Genomic DNA, 21,411 nt, shown 5'->3' on the forward strand with positions numbered 1-21,411 from the left:
TAATCGCAATCAAATATGCGTGTACGCAAAATTATATATTCTTTGTATAGATTTTACGCTTAAAATAAAACTCATGTCTGTTTCTTTGTGGCTTGAATATGAAGGGGCGATGGCCAATAATCATATTCTTGCGCTATAGACAAAAAACCTCCATTCCCAATTTTACCCAATTTCTATGTATGTATAGATCGACTGTTAAGAATTGCCCACAGCCCACGCACGTCTTTTTTGGAAATATGCAGCTATGCTTTCAAAACCAAATTCATGCCGCAGTGTGTTAGACGCATATAAATTCTGAATCAACGGTCAAGCAAAACGTTTAACTGCACCACCATTGCTGTCAACAATTAAAAAACGAAAATAAAGCTTCTAAAACCTGTGAACACCACACCACCCACCCTCATTGCAACATAGCTCCCCTTGTAAAAATTTACTAAACCAAAAAACTGAATTCTTTATTAAATATTATATTATTAAATATATATTTTTCTCAAAGTCACCTATCCTTGCAATGAGTTTATTTCTGTGCAAATTAATACAATTTCAATTTTTCATTTACACAGTTATCTTCTGCACTACGAATAGCCTTCCATTTGAAATTCGACAAATTAAAGAATGTTTTTCAAATATCTTTTGAAATTACAAGGTTTTATTATTTTAAGTTTTTTATTAACTTTTGTGCAGCTCTTTCTTGGATCTCATTTCTTGTGCATTTAGTTTAATATGAAATCTTTTTTTCACTTTTTTCATGTCAGGCAAAAGAAATAGGCTCTTTTTTCTTAAAGGATTCAAGATTCAAGGAAGAATGAAAAAAATGGCTAAAAAATAGCAAAGGGTCTAAAAATCACAGTAAATTTAGAGCTACAGATATATTTTTGCGGATATAAATACGTTAATGTTATTTTGCCCCAGTTTAGCTTGCCCGATTATTCTATAGAGTACTATTGGTACATAATGCTGTTTATCGTGACAAACTTTAATCAATTTAAAATTCATAGCTTTATTTGCAAAATTGATAAAAATCGACAAATCGCCAGTGAGTGTTGGAAAAATTGATTGAATCAATTTCGCGTAGAATTGATTGGATCAGACGTTTTTTCGTCAGCAGAAGAATGACGACGGCGGCGGCGGGCGGCCGTGTCGTCGCGTCAGCAGGGGTGGGATGCTGGCTTGCTTGAGGCACACACACTCTCGTGAGTTCTGAAAGCGCGCGCGGCTCGAGGGGTTTGTTTCAGTTGTTGTCACTTGCTCAAGCCGAGAGCAGCTCCCATTCGCTCAGCCGAGATGATGGTGCTGGAGAACGCGAGCTGCAGGTACGAGCACCCCGTGATGGCTGGCTACTCTGGTGCCTACCCTGGCGCGGCGCTGCATCAGGAGCCGTCGTGTGACTCGAGCTCCAGCCTGAGCGAACTGCAGGATGACCTAGACTACGAGAGCGAGGCGGACCACGTCCTCGCCCCCGACAGCATGCACACGCACGACGACTCACCTCGGTGCCTCACCTGGGCGTGCAAGGCCTGCAAGAAGAAGACCATCGCCAAGGACAGACGCAGGGCAGCCACCCTCAGGGAACGCCGACGACTCAGAAAGGTATTTTAAGAGAGAAATGAAAAATCTCTAACTCTGCGATTCAATAAAAGAGCAAAAATTCAACGGTGAATATATTGAAAATAAAACTTTCAAGTTTATTAAATATAACATTCTTTAAATGGATCTTGGTTGTGGCTGAGGGTGAAGTTCGAAAGAAAAAGAAATTTTCAAGTCTCGTGAAATTTATATATTATAGATGAAAATTTAATTGAACACTAAAGAAAGGTGTGCAACAGACAAGAAAATATATAAGGATCTAAATATTCATTGCTCGTTTTTGCTTTGTCAGGTTGATAAAAAGTTAGGTATCTTTATTCGGTCGAGGAAATGGTAGAAGTTAATTGATTTATCACAATAATTGCACTCACAATCTCCTCGCTCGATCAGGTCGCTTTTTTCCCATTAATTTGCATGATGAATTGTTAATTTAAAGGGTTGGTCCGTCACACTGAAATAGAACTCACAATAGATGGAATAGAATTTTCAATTAATTTATGGAATACAGAAAATAATTTGCGAGCAAAATTTTAACCCACGCGTATAGAGAGATTAAAAATATATCGAAATTGCTAGCAATTTTTGTGATGTCTATTGAAAATTATGATAGCAAGCATAACTTAAATATTTTTTAAACTTTAATTATATTGATGAATCTTTGTGCAAAAATTTAAATATTTGGTCTAAGATAATGCAATCGGAAAGTTTAAAGAAAATAGATTTCCAAACATGACACAAGACCCAATGAAGAACCATTTGTATACAAGAGTAATCTCTCGCCATTTGTACTGGCTTAAGGCACAAATAAAAAAGTATTACTTGATTATTTTACACGATTCTCACGTACTTTTAGCACAGGGGGATTCAGTCCTTGAACTTGGCAGGTAGAGGTCGTTCCACAGTTTTACCACCTTGAAGAGTTTGTTTTTGATGCGTTAATGTAGATTTTTCGCGTCTCCTCGCTAATGCTCTCTTTCGATGATTCCCACTTCTATTATTTTTTTTTTGAAATTTCAATCTCTTTTTATATTTGATTCAGGTGAATGAAGCATTTGAAACGTTGAAAAGGCGAACGTCTAGCAACCCAAACCAACGGCTGCCAAAGGTGGAAATTCTGCGCAACGCAATCGACTACATCGAGTCGCTGGAGGAGGTGCTCTCAGGCAGAGATGAAGAACCGGCGACTAACCTACAGATGAGCAATGGCCAGTCCTGCGCCAGGGACTACCTTCATGTGAGTACAAATTTTCTTTTATTCCAAAGAATCACTCTCGATTTCTTGAGCGACAAGTAATTAGGCTAAAAGTTTTGCCGGACGTGAAACCGATCGAAAAATGTTGTTAGCCGGCATTCTACAGGTTCTTTATTTGCGCGGTAATGAAAAAATTGGCCCCGCTCCAATTAGCGCTGAGATTCCTCCACAGCGGCCCGCACCCCAATCAAATTTCGAAAAGGCTGGCTGTCGGCTTTGTGAAGAATTTCGCTGCGTGATCAATCAAACCAAACAAAAACAGGCCTACATTTGTTAAGTTTGATTCTAAACATTGTGATCCCTTCAGTATTGAATTTTGTCTTTCACTTTTTCGTGTATGGTGGTCGTGGAAGGGGAACATAACCATGTTTACGCACGTCTGTCACCATGTGTGGGACCATCAGGAGCTCATAACGATCCAAATATTATCTCCGATGTTTAGAGGACATCAACGCTCGCAACTTTTTTCTCTATGGTGTGCAAAGATTATTTTTCACGGCTGCCTGCACCAGCAAGGGTTTACTCGGCAATTAGCAAGCCAATAATGTAGCAGCACCGTGACAAAATTTCTAGGCGCGGGCTAATGAAATGTGACTCATTAGCCCTGAGTTTCTTATTGTAATCGGATCCAAGCTAACACGTTGCTATAGAGGGGGCTATAAATTTCACGGCCATGTGTGCCGCATCTGAATATTGTCGACTTGCTTTTCTTTTTCAAGTTAAATGAATTATTGGGTGAACGTTAGATTGATGCTTATTGGGGAACCGTTAAGAATAAAATTTACTAAATTTTACTGTAGGAGTTTTTGTTAATATTTCAATAAGAAGAGTGTTGAAACTTCATCGCATTTTTGCCAAATTTTAGAAATTGAAATTAAGAGAGTTAGAAAACATATATAATATAACGGGAAGATTTTTCAGCAGCAGACAAGGTTATATATTTTGAGTTATAAAAATTATCTTTAGTCTCAACGGAGTTCTATTTATATTTTGTACCAATATTTCGGTCCAGGTAAAAATTGAAAATGATTTGTCCGAATTATTTTGATTTTTTCATTTTATTTTAAACTGACACAGTTTCACCCGATTTTTGTTTACTTGGGGATAATTTTATTTGCGTTTTGACTGCATCCTGCACATATGTCTCATAGTGCCCTCATCCATTCATGTCTGAATGACGATGGGAACGTCATAAATCAAAAGCACAAAACGCACAGTCCCACATTTTCATGAATGAACTCATGTGCCGCCAGCACTTATGATATCTCCCGAAACAGCCCACGACGCACGCGGTCTGTGTTGCACTCTGTCAAAATACCTCTCATCTTCTTCGTCGGCACTTTCTTTTCTTGCACCCTCACGCCACATTTGACACATTTATTTGGCCTGCGAGTTAATTTTTATTAATGTTTCCTTCCAAATCGGACAGCGTGTGTCGTGGTTCTGATTTTTTTCCACGCACTAAAATTTACTTAAGAAAAGGAAGATGGCACTTGAAAATAAGCGTCTTAAAAATGTGTTAAAAGTGCAGTCAACAGGCCCGTACATAACATCCGTTTTTTACACCGCATGAAGAGACTATCTTGTTTGTATTCAATTTCCATGACATGGAGAGTAAATGTTCATTTTTGTTGTTTTACAGAGCAATGGAAACAGTAACCAGAGCTACGTCTCCGAGAGGCTCCAAAACTTCCACACCAACCTGAGTCACAGATACCCTCCAATAAAAGGTAAGGGACGAAGACACAAATTTCTGATCTACTTTGATTTCCTTTCAATTGTTTCAAAAGCCAAATATTCTAATTCAGGATTTGATTTTAAATCTGATTTTTCCTTTGTTGACAAGTGCAAAAAAATGGAGCAAAACAATAATTTTTGCTGCCCAATCTGTCTAGTTGAAGAGAGATACTATAGGCAACACATATGTAATCCCAAAACCTAATCTAAAAATTTTATGCAAGACATTTCTTGGAGTTTTATTTTGATGGTGCAACAAAATTAATGGGAAGGAAAGAACAAATTGTTTTAGAATTGGCTCGCAGCAGAGAAGAGGGAGTTAGTCCTTTCCCATGACTCCCTCGAGTAAATCTGATCCGAAATTGGCTTTTTTCTGCGCATCGCCCCAAAGTGCACATGCTTTAAAATAATTTGAGGCGGCTAGAGTGCCCGATCTAATTACTTGGTGTCAGAATGATGAGAAAGGGCTCTTCTCTTAAAATGTGCCCGCGCGCACTGAGGGCAAAAAACAAACGGCGTTTCATTAAAACGTACACGCCGCGAGACTGCTGCTTGCTGCTTTTTATTTTGGTTTCGGCGGTGCGAGAAGATGCGAGACACATGTTGCATTCAGCATCGCGCGCAGAGCAGGCGAAACGAAACGGCGGTTCGCGCTTAATCGACCCACCTACGCCCTCTCATTACTCTTGCCCTTTCATCTTCCCTGCCTGACTTATCGCCCGAGGAGCACTAGCCGCCGATGACAATTCCTCCTTGTCGCCGCGCGACCGAGTGTGAAAAAGACGGATTTTTCACACAGCAACTCGCACTCTAATTAAATATGCTGCATGCTCTCTGTATTTTTGTTGTTTTCGGTGCAGGCGCGCCTGGGAGCATTATCCCATTCCAAGGGCTGCTCTCAGGCTTTAAAAACTATCTCAGACATACATTTATTGCAAAACTGCTGACTAACTTAAGTTGAGTTTTGATATGATTTTTTGTTAATTTTTTTGGGATACTCGGGATGGTTTATTTGGATATTCTTGTTTTGTAGAATCAAGAAGTGGCTATTTGTGTTCATAGTTTTTCTTAAACCATATTAATTTACGCTTGCTTGAAATGGTTTTCAGAAATTTCTGCAAAAGGTTTGTGTTGTTTAGTATGCCTTTCTAGCTAATTTCGTAAATATTTTTTATGATTTTTATAGAATTGAATTGAATAATTCTGCATAATTCCAGTCCCGTCACGCTCTAACCAATTGCTCTATTACATTTTAGGTTTTTCCTAAATGTTCACAAGTTGTTCCTATTCTATTTCCCTTTTGAGCTTCAGGAGCAGAATTCCACTCTTTGAAATAGTTTTCATTAGGAAACGATGGAGTTTGGAATTTTTAGATTTGTTAATGAGACAGCTGTGCTTCAATTACAGAAATAATGGGAATTAATTACTTTCGATCTTTTAACCGAGTTCAGTTCAGAGGAATCATCTGTGGTATTGTATAAAATTTTTACGTGTTTAGATTGCTATCCTGCAGGAATGAGCATGTTGATGGAACAACTCAATTTTACCGCCAAAAGGGAAAACATTATTTTCATATTATAGGTTTTTTCATGAAATACGTTATTTCAGTTACATTTCCTTTGTGCTGAAGTACCTCTAATTTTTCCGCAGCATTGATTAAAAGCGTGGTGTGCGGTCTCGAGCCAGGTTTCTATTTAAATTGTGCTTTTAAAACAAACACAACTATTTCTGATGGGGCCTCAAAAATTAATGGCATTAATTTATATCCTTGCGCGAGCAACATCAATGAAAGAAATAAATAGGCGCGAGAAACTGCGCGAAATCCTTTAACACGTTCGGATTCGGCGTAGCTGGCCGTGCCAAAATTGACGACGAATAAATTAAAAAATAATAGCCTCTCAATTCGATTCAACGCCTCTCGCGCGACTGCTGCAGTTCGGCCACGCGGCTATTTTTAAAAATATTTAGCGACTCGTCCGCGCTAAGATGTCGTTTTGAAATATTTTATATGTCACACGGCCGCTATTTTCAGATAAATGCTCGGTCGGTTTAACTCGCCATTGGCTGCGATCCCGCCGCGTGTGTGTGTGTGTACCCTTATGATGCTCTCAGGCGTCTTCATTATACAAATCAAATTCACGGTGCGTGCGAAGATTTAGCGCTTTTTGCAGCCCGGCCTTGGCGTGAATGGTGTGTTACACGGTGTTGTTATTGGACCGGCGACACCATCCGACATTGTAATAACGCCCGCGCGCACGCTGATTTATGTCCGCGGTGGTAAATCAGTACGCCGACCAGTAACACGAAATTTCGGACATGAAAAATCACTTTTACTTTTTGTGTTTCCATAGGGACAGAGTTGACTTTCAGATTATAGGAGCGTCGTCATGCTGTGCTTCTGTTGGGTAGACATTATAAAAATATTGTTGCGGTTCTAGAGACTTTAGTAATATTAAGCCGCCCAGAACACATCTAGAGCTACAAATTTTGTTAAGAAAGCTAAACAGTATAATCCCAAATTTGCGATGTTTGAGACGAAACATAAAAAATCCCGTTAAATGGGAAAATAGTGACGAGAAGAGTATTAAATTATTTTATCAATTTTGTTTAAATTAGTATCCACCAAAAAAAGTCTCTAAATGAAGTTATTTTTCTTTCAATATATTAGTTTGATAGTATGTGTCTCCAGAAAGAGCTGGAAGCTTATGAATTAGGGCTGCAACCAGAAGCCGAAACTAGTAGAGCAGGACCTTTCTGTAGAAAATATGGAAAAATAAACAGCTCACCGCACGCCGAGGAAGATGCTTTAATTTCTTCTGACATAATATTATAATGTCTCATAAAACTGTATCTTTGGATCTGATTTTGTTTAGTTTAGACAATTATCTCTAGATTATTATTAAAACGAATCGGCGCTGATTGCCGCCAAGCTATTTACAGCATCAAAGCTAATGGGAAATAATTGTTAGGATGTGTTTTTCGATGCCTCTCTAGAAGTGACGCTAAAAATAATATCCGACGGCTCGCTTTCTCGCGGGGTATTAATTTCCATCACACATCGCATTTTATACACTTTTACGAGTGCGCGCGTTTGTTGTCAGCACGAAAACAGATTGGCCCGCTAAAAGGCAGGTTCGGCCGAAAGAGCAACACATTCGGGAGCACTTATGCCGAGAGGGACTGGTCGCAACCCAAGCGGTTAATTTGCTTCTAGGGTTTCCTCGACGTCACTCTTCTGTCATCCGCCGACATCTCACTGTGCCGACCGACCATTTTTCTCCAACACACTCTTCTCGCTAAAAATAGTCAAATCTCGCGCGCTCAGCATGCATACACGTGCATTTGATTTCGGGTGATTCAAAAAGAGGCAGAAATTCGCGCAAGCTGATTCATTGGACGCTTTTTACTGCCGCCGGAAGGGCTTTACGTTCTTGGCATTTCCATTGAAAAACGTTAAAATATCCTGGTATACGAACATAAGTTTTATAACGTTTATACTTTATACTGGCATCTTAATACGACATTTGGGTATAGATTACCTTTGATTCTGGTGATTTTATTTAGCTCCAGATTGGTGAGTGAATGATATACAAAGTTGCATAAATCTCGCACTATGTTTTACAGAAAATAAATCGAATTGCAATCTAAAATAGCGTTAGTAGAACTTGATAAGAAGGTATATGAATCAATGCTGCGTTGGGTGATTTAAAATATTAAATTAAAAACGAACTCAATAATGCAGCTCTACCGTCTTCAACTATCGCAGGGGTTGAATATTTTATGCTGTGTTTTATTACATGCTCTCTGAAAAAATCCTAACTTTCGAAATTTTTAATTACGATTTACTCTATCGCCTCACAAATCTTTCAGCGGAAAGTTCTAGCCTTTGCCACTAATCAACTATTTAACAAAATATTTTCTCGAGATATCAATATAACAGAAATGAGTGTGACTAGTCTATTTGTGGAATACTATATAGATGCTCAATAACTCTAGAGACACGAGTCTATAAAAGCCTCTTCACTCCTCTGTGTAGCACCCGCCGCTCTCGTTTGCGTCAATCTCCTGAAAAGTTTTTGATTTAAACCTATCAGGGTCATAAAACACGGTTCAATTTAAATATCTGGCCGGCTGCCCGGAGAGGGAGATGTGTACCATTTACCCTCCGCTCTCTAGACTCCACCGCGTGGTGTGTGTGTGTCAAACTGCGCGGCCGGCTAATTAGTCACGCCATTATGCACGAGTCACCATTAATTAATCCCGAGCTATGGGCGACTCGCTTTTCATTTCAAAATGGGTGCGCGAGCACTACTCTCGTGCTAAATATGTAATCGCGCCGGATTCTTTCCATTTTAATTAACGGACGTCGCCTCCTAGAGAAGTGAAAGGTTAATTAATTCATTTTGTAGGGAGTGTTTGGTACTCAGAGAAAGTGTCGTCTTTTATTCAAATGTGTGCCGTAAAGAGCGGAACACGTTCAATTAACTAAGTTGCGCAGTCTATTTTGGACGCGGTTCTGTTTTAATCAAGAAACGTATTAATGCTCTCAATGAGGGAAAGGTAAAAATGTTTTATTTCTTTTTTCCCTACAACTCTTCCACAATTATACTCCCCGGCTAAGGCTTATAAACCAAAATTCCCTTGCGGAAAAAATTAAGTTTTAACATCAATTCAACACGGTTTTTTATTTTTAGTTATACAAATTTCTCAATGGTTAAAGACCTATTAAATCACATCAATCAATTAAACCGACATTTTTATGCCGGATTTATAAAGAGAAAATATCATCCGAATTTTAAATATATATATTTATTATATTTGAACTGATAACTATAAAAAATATTAATTATCATGACATACTCTTTTTGCATGACCAAAGGTGCATTAAATTACAACTCACTGTTTGTTGGGACTATAATATATTTTTGTAAAATTATTATCAAGTCAAACAATAAAAAATAAGAATGTGTACTTTCGATTTGAGTTCTCCTTCAATTTTTGAATAGGTTGGAAAACTACACAAATGGTTTTTGACAAGCTATAGAGCAGCAAAAAATTGATTTGCACTCCGTCATGAGCCGTTCTGTGAAAAAAAACAGCTCAACACACGTTCATACTCAAAGTGAGAAAGTATGGAGTTAAAATATTTAGAGATCCTTTTCTCTTATACAAATTTTGGTTCTTGTTCTAACTATCATCACATTCACGAAATGAATACAAAATGGTCACGCGTCAGATTGAGCAAGAATTTATTCAAGAATCGTTTCCACGGTTAAATTCGTGTTGCGAAAGAGGCTGATGTCTGGAACACATAACTTTGGCATGAAAACGATGTTTGTTTCACCTGATGAAGTTGTTCAAATTGAGAGCCGCTCATATTTCTTCCCGATTTTATTGAGCGCGTGCTCGGTCACGCAGGCCAAAAGTTGACATAAATAACTGACATTTTCGAGCTGCAGCTCAATAAAATCGGGTCGGAAAAATGTAATGGTCGCATAATTCGGAGCGGAGGACGCGACAGAGGAGGAATACGTACGCGTCGTCAAATTTTAGAGTCGCCGCTTTTGATGTTGGCAAGGCAAGGCGAACGCGAGAAGCTTGAGAGGCTTCCGGCCCTTTAAGTGTGTAATTCTGTTTTATACCACATAAAAATAAGTAGTGCGTGTTGACATCTCACTTCAACAAAAAGAGAACAGTTTTTTTGTGTCTTTTACACCACATTTACACGTTTTGATTGCTTTGCGCCAAGTTGTATTTTCAGCCTGCAAATTTTTCCTCGCCTTCTTGGGATTATGAACTTGATTTATGAATAAAAATCTCAGACCATTCTCGCATTTTGGTAAACCGTACAGTGCTAATTTACTTAGCAAACTTTTCCTCTTTGGATTTTAAAACAAATTAATGGTCTCATTAGAGGGAAATTGATTGAGATATAAATGTTCAAGCAGTTTAATCAATCTAGTTATAGGAATAAATTAATGAAATCCCCATGTTACATGACATATGTCAAAATACTTGAGCACAAAAATTGTGTCCAAAATGCGCTCGCAGCTGCCGTTATTCTGTCACATGCGCTCTTATCAGGCAGTGCAGTTCCCGGCAAATCGAGGAACATCCTGGCTCCAACCCTCTTTGCAGTCTAGAATGAGTGTAAAATAACAGACGACACTTAGAAGTAAATGCCTCGGAAATTAAAAGAGTATAAATCGTGCAGCTTGGTAATACACGACAACAGTTTTAGGCATCAAGGGAGTGGTGGAGGTATAGCAGACATTTAACTCACCCATAAACTGACAGGCTTTAAAGTAAAGTGAGCCTAAAAATAAATAGGAAAAGTTTTCTCTGTTGGAGCAAAATGTCAACTTGAATTTCGTTGACAAATAAAATACTCTACACGTATATATATAATAAGTTTTCGATTGATCTGCTCTAAACAAACATTTTCTTTCAGTTAAAAATGAATATTTTTATATTCATTGTATATTTTCTAAGAAATTAAAAGCTTGCAATTTGTTAATTTAAACTTGTGAAACGCAGCGTTTGGCAGCGAAGTCGCAGGGTTGCGTCTAATTCGTGCAAGTGTAAATGAGTGTGTTACTTTTTAGCCGGCAGGCTAAACGACGCGTGAATTTGCGCAATTACGCAGCAGGCCCCATTAAAAATTGGCATTGCGAATAGCCGTGCGCGCGAGGAGAGGCCGGGACTGAAAACACGCGGTGCCCCTACAATTATAATAATACGCGCGCTAGCAAACAAAATCAGGAATGAATGAGTCTCTGTTTCTATTTTTGTCCAATTTAGCGTCGGGCGGGGCGAATAAAATTTGATGTCGCCCCTCTCGGCCCAACACTCGATGGCCGCAAATTAAAATATCTCTTGGCGAAGTGTACCGCCAATCAACTGGCCGGCGAATTTTCTTCGGCTGGTCCACGCGTTCACTTTATGCGCAGATTTATCCCCTCGCATCCCCCAGCCGTGATTTAATTTTGACAGCAATCCGCGCGAAAATCAAAGCCGAAGCCTCCGTCGTTTGAATTGCGACTTCTGAGGGCTGATTATTTTGTAAATAGGATCCGTCTTCAAAGAGCTCTTCTTCGTTTCATCACCGAGAGCGCGCGAGGCATTATTTTGTCTAAAACTTTGAGTGTGTTTTTCTGTATTCTAACGTGATGTTTTAAAGTGTCGCAGTTTCATGAGTGTGCCTTAATTTTCTCCGCTCTCTTCGACGCCTCGCTCTCCTCAACAACAAGCAATAGTGTAATTTTAGTTCTATTAGGTCTCCCGATCCGACTCTCGAGGAAATTTACGTGTTTCTTTTATTGCCCAACTTCCCGTAAGCTTGTATGTTTTGATTTGCTCTTTCAGATTACTCAAAACTTGAGGACTTCCCCCTGTTAAGTGCGTTGATTGTAAGTAAATAGAAAATACAGATCAGAAATTTCAACGCTCAAGGGGCAGGAACAAAATACAAAGTTTTCACTCTTGAATTAATAGCCTTACATATGTAAAAGTGTCTATTTTTGGGCCGTAGTAATTATATCAACAAAATAACTAGGTGGGATTACATAATATCATTAAGGGCAGGAGATGTATGGCCGCAGAGAAAAAATAACAGCGATTTGTAAACATCGCGCGCTCTCCAAGCTCGTTCTTTCGCGGCTTCCTCCTCTGCACCATTTACTAAAAAGACCCCCGCGAGAGCTGAGGGAATTAAAACATAAAAAGTGACGGATTCATGGCACGAAAAACTGAAATATTTCGTCCGTGGTCAAATGGACTTATTCCAAAGACGTCAGCCGCGTGTTCTGCGACTCACGAGAAGCATATCTTCAAACAAATCGTTCGACTTGTTTTCGTCAGTTTTTACGACCAATTTAAAAAATATCTAAATAATACACTTTGCACACAAAATTTTTGAAACCTTGGAAGTTTACTTTTTCTGGTAGACAACCAATACAAACTGTAATAAGAAAATATAATATTTGATTTTATTTCCAATTTCACTAACTTTTACTCAACAATGTATCGTAGATCACTGTTTGATTTTTTCACAAGCATTTCAGCTGAGAAACGTTAATTAAACATTTCAAAATAGGTATATATTTACAGTTGTAGAAGTCACATAAATATCCGAAACACAAACACACCGAGATCTCCATCTTCTGCCCACCGTCCAATTAACTTACGAATGCGAGCTGCAAGCGAAATTGCAATAACAAAATAATTGCAGCCGCAGCCACCACCAGGCCGAGGTATGCGTGTTTAAGTAACGGCGCAGGAATGAAATAAGCGCGCGTCTTAATTAGCGGCGGGAGAATTAAGCGGCGAATAAAGTCGTCTACGATCAAAAGGACACGAGATTAGGCCTAGCTTCAAATAACTCGCGGGGGGCTTACAAGCCAGCTTTTATTTTACGCACACGCCTCTAGCAGCCCTGCGCGGCATTTGGAAAACAGCCACCACGCTCGCAGGAAGGGCAAAAAGTCCCGCCGCATCCATCAGATACACACTTTTAAAAAAATGGCCCATACTGAAATGCTTAAAAATACCGCGATGCCTTGATCAAACGATAAGCTCTTTACTCAAGACGGGTTATTTTCGAATTCGGCTCTTCCCTTTTTCTACAAATCAGTACGAAAATCACAAGCTAAATTTCTAAAGCATTATCTACCCCGAAGTTTATTAGTTTATTTCCGCAAAGTTAAAACTTAAATTTCATGAAACCATTGGTATTTTTTCTGCTGAGTGTGAAAAATGTTGATTTGTTTGTCGATTATTTGACAGCTTAATCACAGTACTTTCTCTATCTCTTTATGGGCGGCCGCTGCAGCAGATATGTCAAGTTTAAGACAAGGTCCTATGAATTTTCAGCCAGGAACAATTAAAATGGTCCTTTAACAAAATGTTTACCGAGGTAGAGAACAGCTTCATTTAAATTTTCGTACATACTGTTAAAATTCGGCTGCGAATCTAATCTCAGTAGAACTCGAGCAGCTGGTTTTGCGTTGACTATGTCGGTCTATTTCGAAGAGGCTGGCGCATCAATAACGATTAGGCCATAAATGCTTTTTGTCCCAGTGCGATTAGTAAACGGCGCAATTAAAATTCTTCAGCCGCATTGTGTTGGACGAGCCATTAAAAAGTGACTTTATTATTTGGTGTTGGTGGCTTGCTAATTTATTGAAGTGGCTGCTTCTTCACTCGAAGATAATATAATTTCCACAGCGTAAACTGATTCATTCCCAGGAGAGAGACGGATAGAATAAGCTGAAAAAATAACGAGCAGAGTGTCTCATTGTCTTGCTCATTGTCACTATTTGAGAAACAAAAGCTTTATTTCTAGCAAACAAAAATAGGGGTGCGAGAGGAATACACACCGAGCAGCGGCGATAAAACAGAAGAGGCGCCTGAGGACGCGCTAGACTTTTTTATTTCCCGTCCTGCTCCGTTCGCTTCTAATAGTTTTATCGCCTTCATTTGTTTTTGTCACATGAAAATTCCAAACCGAATATTTAAAATCATTTGTCTTCTGCCCGTAGCAATGCATCTTTCACGCCTCTGAAAATGCTCGTTGATTCATCGCTTGAATCAAAGTGGCACATTCAAAATAGCTGTGATGAGTACCAAAATTCTAAAGTGTAGGTTGAGGATGTTCTAAAATTGATTTGCAGTCAACAAATAATGTGACGTATTTAAAAAATCCCAAACATCAAAATAAAAAAAATGGAAATTGCAAATAAATTTAAACTGTGCTCTTCTGGACACCATTTATGCGTGACTTTCCAAGGAACGACTATTTACAAACAGCGTGATTCAAGTTAGGGAATCGATTCATGTTACTGTTAAACTAAAATATTTGTCATATTCTTGCATCATTGCAGCTAATAAATTATTAAATTTAGCTATCTAACTAATTGCTTCATACGGCTTCGAAGGCCGTAGCAAGATATAGTTTAAGTCTAATTAAGACTTCGTTCTTATAGAGTTTTCAAAGAGCTTTCGATAAAAGAATGAAATCTCGCTTTGTATACAAACTAGTTCCAACTGATTATTTTGTCGACGATCTAAAAAATAAAATTTCACTTCCCATCGCAGGTGCTTACAGCAGATTTGTTACTAATATATAAGCTTTGAAGCAGATTCAATCGATTGCAATTTTTTCAATATAACAGCAAAGTCTGATGGATTTTGGAAACAAGCAAATTTAAAAAACAAATATGTTAACTCGACACGCTTTTCACGGATACCATCATTGGGTTTGTTCAAACGTTTGTTTCCCAACGTGTGATTGAAAATTTAGTAAAAGAGCCATGTACAAGTACTTATCATTTTTTTTCGAATGCAAAGCAAATTAACTATGCTCTCAAGAGAGCAGTAACATATACGGAGCAACGCTAGATTTTTTTCTATTGTAAATTGTACAATGTTAATCGTTCATATACATATTCTAAAACATATTCAAATTAAAAATTGTTTACAGAATTTTTTTTTTCATCAAGAGATGAAGACCAATAATATTAAATCTAAAGAAAATCCAGAAGCGTCAACATGCTTCGAACTCCGCGAAAGGTTTTGAGCTATTTTCGTACCCTCATCTTTTTACATTCTTCTCAAACAATTTCAGCAAAAACATTAATATCTAAGAGTGTTTTGAAACAGAAATTTAAATGGCTCGTGTAACAGCTTTGACAGGAAATAATGTTGGTGAGAAGTTTCGGCTGTTGAAAAAAGCGGCCCGCGCTGAGTGGAAGGTGAAAAATTGCCGCGCTAATATGCTGGTTAATATGGGCTGTCAAATCGCGGACATCGCTCGCCGGATGCATTATTCTGGGCGTTTAAAATTATCCGACTATTGTGAAAAAACTAAAAGCAATTTTTAGATAAGCATTTTCGTCCAGGAGCTCAAAACTACTCTCATTATACAGACATCACTATTTATAAATTGAGAAACAGGATTTTTACATCGCACGTGCTTTTGATATGCGTAAAACTGAGAAATACTAACAATCTAAAATAGAAACTGCACCAGTGGCCACAGGAGCCAGGGAGGCATTTCGTTGCAGACTCGCAAAAAACGTCTGCATTTTGAAAATGAATTGCTATTAAAGCCAGTGTCAACTGCGAAAGGTCTATTTTCCGTGTGTCTCTTTGTACAGGCCGCTTTTGAAAATGCCTCTTGGTGTGTGGGCGCTTAATATAAGGGACATGGATTAAGTGGCGCGTCACTCAGCCACCCAGCAGGGTAAATTTAGAGTCACTCCAAATTATACATTCGTGCCGTCGGCTTTTTCCATCCAGACCGCTTTCGAATGTTATGCGTGTGTGTTTTAAGAATGCCACCTTCAGTTGAAACAGCAACTTAGGTGTGCGTAATGAGTTGCGGCTTGGAAGCAGCAACCCAGCTCTGTTTTGAATTACGTGCGGTGTTTTTCGGACCCGCTCACTTAAATTCAGCCTTGATGACATATACGCTTGAGGCTCTTGGATATTGTTCATATACATGTTAATTAGCAGCTGAATTAGATAAGATGCATCGCTGTGGGTGGCTTGCTGAGTGAGATGCCTCGTCCTCTCAGCTCGATTAGGACAGCTTTTCTTATGTTGATTAACGACAAACGGACATTTTTTAAATATAGTGAAATGGGATTATTTTGTTTGTACTTATTTCCGTAGTTTCCCATTTTCTGCTCGTTTAGCTATCGAACTACTTTTAGTATTAGCACCACTCGTATGAAATTTATAGCAAAGGCGAGATTTTTGTTTCCTCTGTGTTTGAATTGATTTTGATTAAAGAATTTGGAAGATAAGAAACGATACACAATATATAAAAATCCAACCCCTAAAAAATTGTTCTACAGCATTAGTTGGAAAGAATTTTGAATCATAAAGCGATCGTTGAACACGTACGCCTGCATTCATTTCTGACAATGAGTGCAAAGAAAAGAGAACAAACGTTTTTTTATTGCTCTAGAGATAGAGATGACGTTTGTTTCCGTTATTTCATTGCATCGTGCAAAAAGGACCTAATTAGGAATCTTTAAGAAAATCTTTCACTGCATTGAAACCGTAAAAATCACAAAATTGATTGACTGCTTTTGGTATTTTGACGAATGAATACAAAATATTATCCATACAAATGCTCATGCATGCAAAAATTGCGTACAGGTTTTAATTTCTGTTTGAACTACATAAACAGGTCAAAATAAAGAAAGGAAGAGAAAAGAAAAAATAGAACACTCGGTTTACCGAATTATATATAAAGTCTTTTTTTGGTTTAATGATAGATATCCTTGCAAATTTCTAAAGCAATGGGAATAATTGCTCTTAATTGAGCTTCAATGCATTTTAATTTTGCTATCACGATAGAACAGTTATTTTATGAACTTGGATAAGTCAAATTTTTTTAATGAGATTTTTTATGAAATGTTTCAGGACCGAACGATATGTCCTCGGGCAGTGAGAGCAGTGGCACTTCGAGTCTCGACTGTTTGAGTCTCATCGTCGAGCGGATCAGTCCTAGACCCTCGTCTGAAGCGACCCTGAGAACGACGGAGGTGCCTGAGCATCAGGCGGACTATCTGATGCAGCATTGACATTCATAGTGTGCCTCTTGGGCGACGCGAAATTTGCCAAAGAACAAAACCAAAATAATGTGTGCATTTTACACACACGCGAGTCTGACGACTGTATATGTAAAGAAATTGTAACAAAAATCAAAAGTTCTAGTTGCATAAGTTTTTAGATTAGAGAAAGAAAAGATCATAGATCTGCGTTTGATGCGAAATGTATTTAATAGTGCCAAATGAAGCTGACAGTATGGGAGCATTTTAAAAGCTCTAAAGAACAAAAAGTGCCTGTAAGTTTTTGCATGTATTCATTGCTCATTCTGAAACACAAGTCACTGAAATAAATCTACTATTTTCAACCAAACTGTGTGCAATCACTTTGAAAATGAAACAAAATAAGCTGTCCCGGACGTCAGAAAAATATTCTCTTTAACGAGGCCGTCTTCCGACGCGTCTGTTTTCCTAATCAAAACGCGAGCTGATCGTAAATTGAATGGCAGAAAAAGGAAAGCGCATAAGAGAGGGAGGAAATCAAGAAGTGTCGGGATTATTTGTTCTTGGCATATTTGTCTCAAATTCTCGCTTGTATGGTTTCCAGATGCGCGACAATAAAAGAGTTCCGCTGCTCTCTGTGAAGATGCGACAGCGCCGAGTGGCAATATTTCTCCATCTCGCCTCACAAACACAGACGCAAATCCCCCAAAGACCCATGAGAACGCAGCAGAGCGGGACGCGCAGGAATCCGAGACTTGAGACTTTCGTATTGTTGTGATATTTTCTAGTTTAACAAAATTCAACACGCCTTACGTCGTTCTCCAACATCTGCCTGCACGAAATTTATCTTTTTAATTTCAGGCAATTATACTTATTCGTTCATTAGGTTGATTATCAACTTTTAACAGGCATTCAGCAATCCACATTGCATGCTTGGTAAATTTACTTGAAATTTGGCAGGTTAAGTGTAGCATAAACTGTTTTTTTTGGATGGGAGGCACGGGTGGGTCAAACCAATTTTAAGTCTTATTGTTGGTCTGTATGCCCTTAATGGCAGCGCAGAAGGCTTTAATTATATTTTAATTAAAAGGGCGTTAATTTATTATTTTAAACAAAATTTAAAACTCTTATTGGAGACCTTAATGACTTGTGCCAAAAATACAATCAGTAAAAAAATTATCTCAGAAATTTGGAAGCTCTCGTTGATGCACAAATTAAAGTTTCCCACACACGCGAGGAGCGAAACATTTCCAAAGTGACAATCCAAAAGTGTCACAACTCTTGGGGGTTAAGTGGTGTGTTTATAGGCTCTCACTCGGGGGTGAGCCCCTCAGGGAGCGTGTGCCACATTGCGTTTCAGCCGGGGATGCGCGCTTCCCTCGCTCCAACGTGTCCAGCGGCACCGGAAACACTAAATTACAAAATCTCTATGACTCTGAGTAATTCATTTTATTTTTAGAGACACACGAAAAGGTGCCATTGGACAGACTATGAACAGAGCGATTGCTCCAAACTTTATTCCAAAATTAATCGCTTCATTGTGTTTCTAGAGACTTTGCTGATTATTCCTGGTGCGCAGGGGATCGCATAAGAGAAGAGGACAGCTTTCGAGACGTTCCGTTTTTAGCTTGTCTGAGCGTGTTTACAGTTTTTCCTAATTCTGATTTACTGCTGCATAATGCGAGTTAATCTCATTTTGGTGAGTTGATCCCCAATACGTGATGCATCCCTTGGCTCCCGTCGCAGCCCTCGCCGCGGATGAGTAATTTGTCGACTGCTAGTAAATCCTTTTCACTTGCGTGTCGCGCCTCTCTGCATCAACTGTCGAGTGTGTCATTAGCATTTATGATCTCGAGCGAGAAAGGAATGAGAGCTGAATTATGCCACGTGCATTCGCACAAGAAATGTCTGCCTCCAGATTTTACAACGGGGGTGTTCCTCAAGCAAGAATTTTGAGGATGCATTCCTTTTAAAGAAATATCGTTGCTGCTTACCAAAAATTCATTATCAAAACCATTTCATATTTGAGCTGAGTGGATGTTTGTGCAGTGATTGAAATGAGATAATATTATCATACTTAACCAATATCTCATATTTGTGTGTTTCTTTTATTAGATAGAGCCTGGCCTTAAGCGTTTATTATTGACAGTTGTGAGTTCTGAAAAATAGAATTTGATGATTGTGAAAGGAAAACGTTTTTGTTGTCAAATGGAATCAACTTTAATTGGGCTCTAGGCACATATGTACATATAATCTGAAATTGGAGCTTGCAATTTACATTCGTACAAGCTAATTGTGTACACATCTTTACAAAATCTAAGCGCTATATATAATTATCTTTCCCTTATCAATGTTTACAAAGGCAGTCTTCTCTTTTAATCAACAGGTTAAAACCTCTTTGGCTTGCTCACGTATTTATCTTCGATTGGGTAAAATTTAAAAATTGCGAAGACCACACTCCCAAATTCGTTTGTTCGCAATTCGGCAGGATGATGGATCAATAAATAAATAAATTAATTTCAGCTTTTGTGCGCTGGTAGTTTAAACTCTTTAAAATCGCTAGAACATAATCGAAGAATAAAATTTATATTAAACTCTGTGCAGCAGCTTAAAATTGGCAAGTGGTCTCAAATTGGCGAAATTCGTCCGGAATGCATAGTTCCGCTCGTCAAGCTAGGTCTTCAGTCCTATGGACAATGGCGGTGGTGTCCAGGGTGTCGGCGCCAGACACGGAGGCCTCGCTGAAGGTCACTTCAGGGTCGATCGAGTCAACTGGGCTGTGCACAACGGACGCGTCCACTGAACCCACAGCGGGGGAAATGAGCTTTTGCTGCTGGGCTGCTGAGGTGTTGGAGAAAACGGCGTAGCCAGCAGAGGTGCCGAGAACTACAGAGAGGAAAATCCACACGTTGAAGGACATGACGGCCAACATCTGCAGGTAGGCCGAAACCGTGTACGTTAGGTAAACAGCCGAGTCAGACGAATGTCTCAGAAGGGATTGTTGTGCACCTGTTAACCTAAACATATGGAACAGAAAAAATTGTATTAAATTCGATTAATTTAATTTTTAATTAGGTCTCCCTTTGGGACTTGTCATCCCATGATATTTGTTTGTATTATAGTCTTTTTTGCTCTTTTTATCCCTGTCCGAGGACCGGAGGACCGGGAAGGGCGCACACTGCACTGGCACGAATGCTGAAACCCGGGTCCCAATAACACCGCGAACGGATTGAATGGGCGCACCAGGCCGCACAGGGACCCAGCCCACTCAAGGGCCACTTGCCTCCGCACCGAAGACTGCATTGACAAGCTAGACATTCGTCCCGTGAAGTCAAAATCACGCATGCTGGAAAGGTGCATATCAGCAAGTAGCGAGTCCGCGAGTCGGCGCCGGTGCGCCTCCCAGCCCGTTGAGCAATTTGAGCAATTCGAGTCACTAAGCTAACCACTTTTTGCCATCTCTGACATTGGGTAGCCAGTATGGCCAGTATTAGATCTCCGAACTGCTCAAATACCTCTCATTGCTTTGACACTCCTGAGAATGCCTTAACAATGCGAGCCAATGGGCTCGCATTGTTAAGAAATGCTATATAGAATTGCTATAGAAAATAAACACTTAAAAAATAAATACCATTTATACAAAAATATTATGGATGTTACAATGATAAAAGATTGTTTTTTATATTGTTTATATTCAAAATACATTTAAATTCTTTTTTATGGAATATAAAAAGTTTGTGTTTTTGGTATTTGAAAAACTTACAAAAATAAATTATTTTTGGACTTCTGAAAAAATTAAACGCTAAAATCACCTTCGATTCCTGATTCTGACGAGCGGTGTCTGCTCAATGTCCCGTTGCGGCATCACACGATGTTCCTTTCTGCGCATCCTGGTCAGCAGGAACAATTTGACCGCCTCCGTGAGAAAGGCCACCGACCCCACTGCGACGCATGTGAAAACAAACCCTTTGTTGGGGCATAGGCATATTTTTAATTGAGGTCAGTCTTAAGTGGCGGGGCATGGCAGCTCACCGGTGAGGCTGGTCACCCTGAAGCCTGGAAAGAGGAAGACCCCCAGCTGATAGCCGGCCCAAAAGGTGCTCTGCATCGCGGCCCAGTCGCTTTTTTACGCCCGTGTGCACACCATTCTCGCCTTCAAATTCGTCAGCTGACTTTGTCTGATAAACGGGAAAGGACGAAAAATAATGATGTTTTTGTCTGAGCAGTGCGCTCGAAAGAGTACCGGCGTCGGAAGAGGGGGGGCTGGACATCTGG

The 21,411-nt window shown here is 39.2% G+C and overlaps 2 protein-coding genes across 2 annotated transcripts; one reads left to right on the plus strand and one right to left on the minus strand.

Moving 5' to 3' along the window:
- The first annotated feature begins 54 nt into the window (after nucleotides 1-54).
- On the plus strand, nucleotides 55-17,506 carry nau (nautilus). Its single transcript, XM_065488089.1, has 4 exons — nucleotides 55-1,590; nucleotides 2,627-2,821; nucleotides 4,482-4,569; nucleotides 17,009-17,506. Exons 1-4 carry the CDS (start codon nucleotides 1,285-1,287, stop codon nucleotides 17,167-17,169), a joined length of 750 nt encoding a protein of 249 aa, XP_065344161.1. The 5' UTR covers nucleotides 55-1,284; the 3' UTR covers nucleotides 17,170-17,506.
- Nucleotides 17,507-19,554: 2,048 nt separating this feature from the next.
- Nucleotides 19,555-21,392, minus strand: LOC135936397 (protein SLC31A2-like). Its single transcript, XM_065479233.1, has 3 exons — nucleotides 21,169-21,392; nucleotides 20,949-21,102; nucleotides 19,555-20,153 (listed from the first exon to the last, which is right to left on the minus strand). The coding sequence occupies exons 1-3, from the start codon at nucleotides 21,242-21,244 to the stop codon at nucleotides 19,805-19,807; spliced, it is 579 nt and encodes a 192-aa protein (XP_065335305.1). The 5' UTR covers nucleotides 21,245-21,392; the 3' UTR covers nucleotides 19,555-19,804.
- Nucleotides 21,393-21,411: the final 19 nt, after the last annotated feature.

Source organism: Cloeon dipterum, chromosome 1 (genome assembly GCF_949628265.1).
Source record: "Cloeon dipterum chromosome 1, ieCloDipt1.1, whole genome shotgun sequence".
Classification (NCBI taxonomy): domain Eukaryota; kingdom Metazoa; phylum Arthropoda; class Insecta; order Ephemeroptera; family Baetidae; genus Cloeon; species Cloeon dipterum.

Coding starts and splice junctions, on each gene's coding strand:
- nau (XM_065488089.1), top strand. CDS start 1,285: ATGATGGTGCTGGAGAACGCGAGCTGCAGGTACGAGCACCCCGTGATG. Junction 1,591..2,626: donor AACGCCGACGACTCAGAAAG/GTATTTTAAGAG, acceptor TATTTGATTCAG/GTGAATGAAGCATTTGAAAC. Junction 4,570..17,008: donor CAGATACCCTCCAATAAAAG/GTAAGGGACGAA, acceptor GAAATGTTTCAG/GACCGAACGATATGTCCTCG.
- LOC135936397 (XM_065479233.1), bottom strand. CDS start 21,244: ATGCAGAGCACCTTTTGGGCCGGCTATCAGCTGGGGGTCTTCCTCTTT. Junction 21,103..21,168: donor CAGGGTGACCAGCCTCACCG/GTGAGCTGCCAT, acceptor GCCCCAACAAAG/GGTTTGTTTTCACATGCGTC. Junction 20,154..20,948: donor GTCAGAATCAGGAATCGAAG/GTGATTTTAGCG, acceptor CCATATGTTTAG/GTTAACAGGTGCACAACAAT.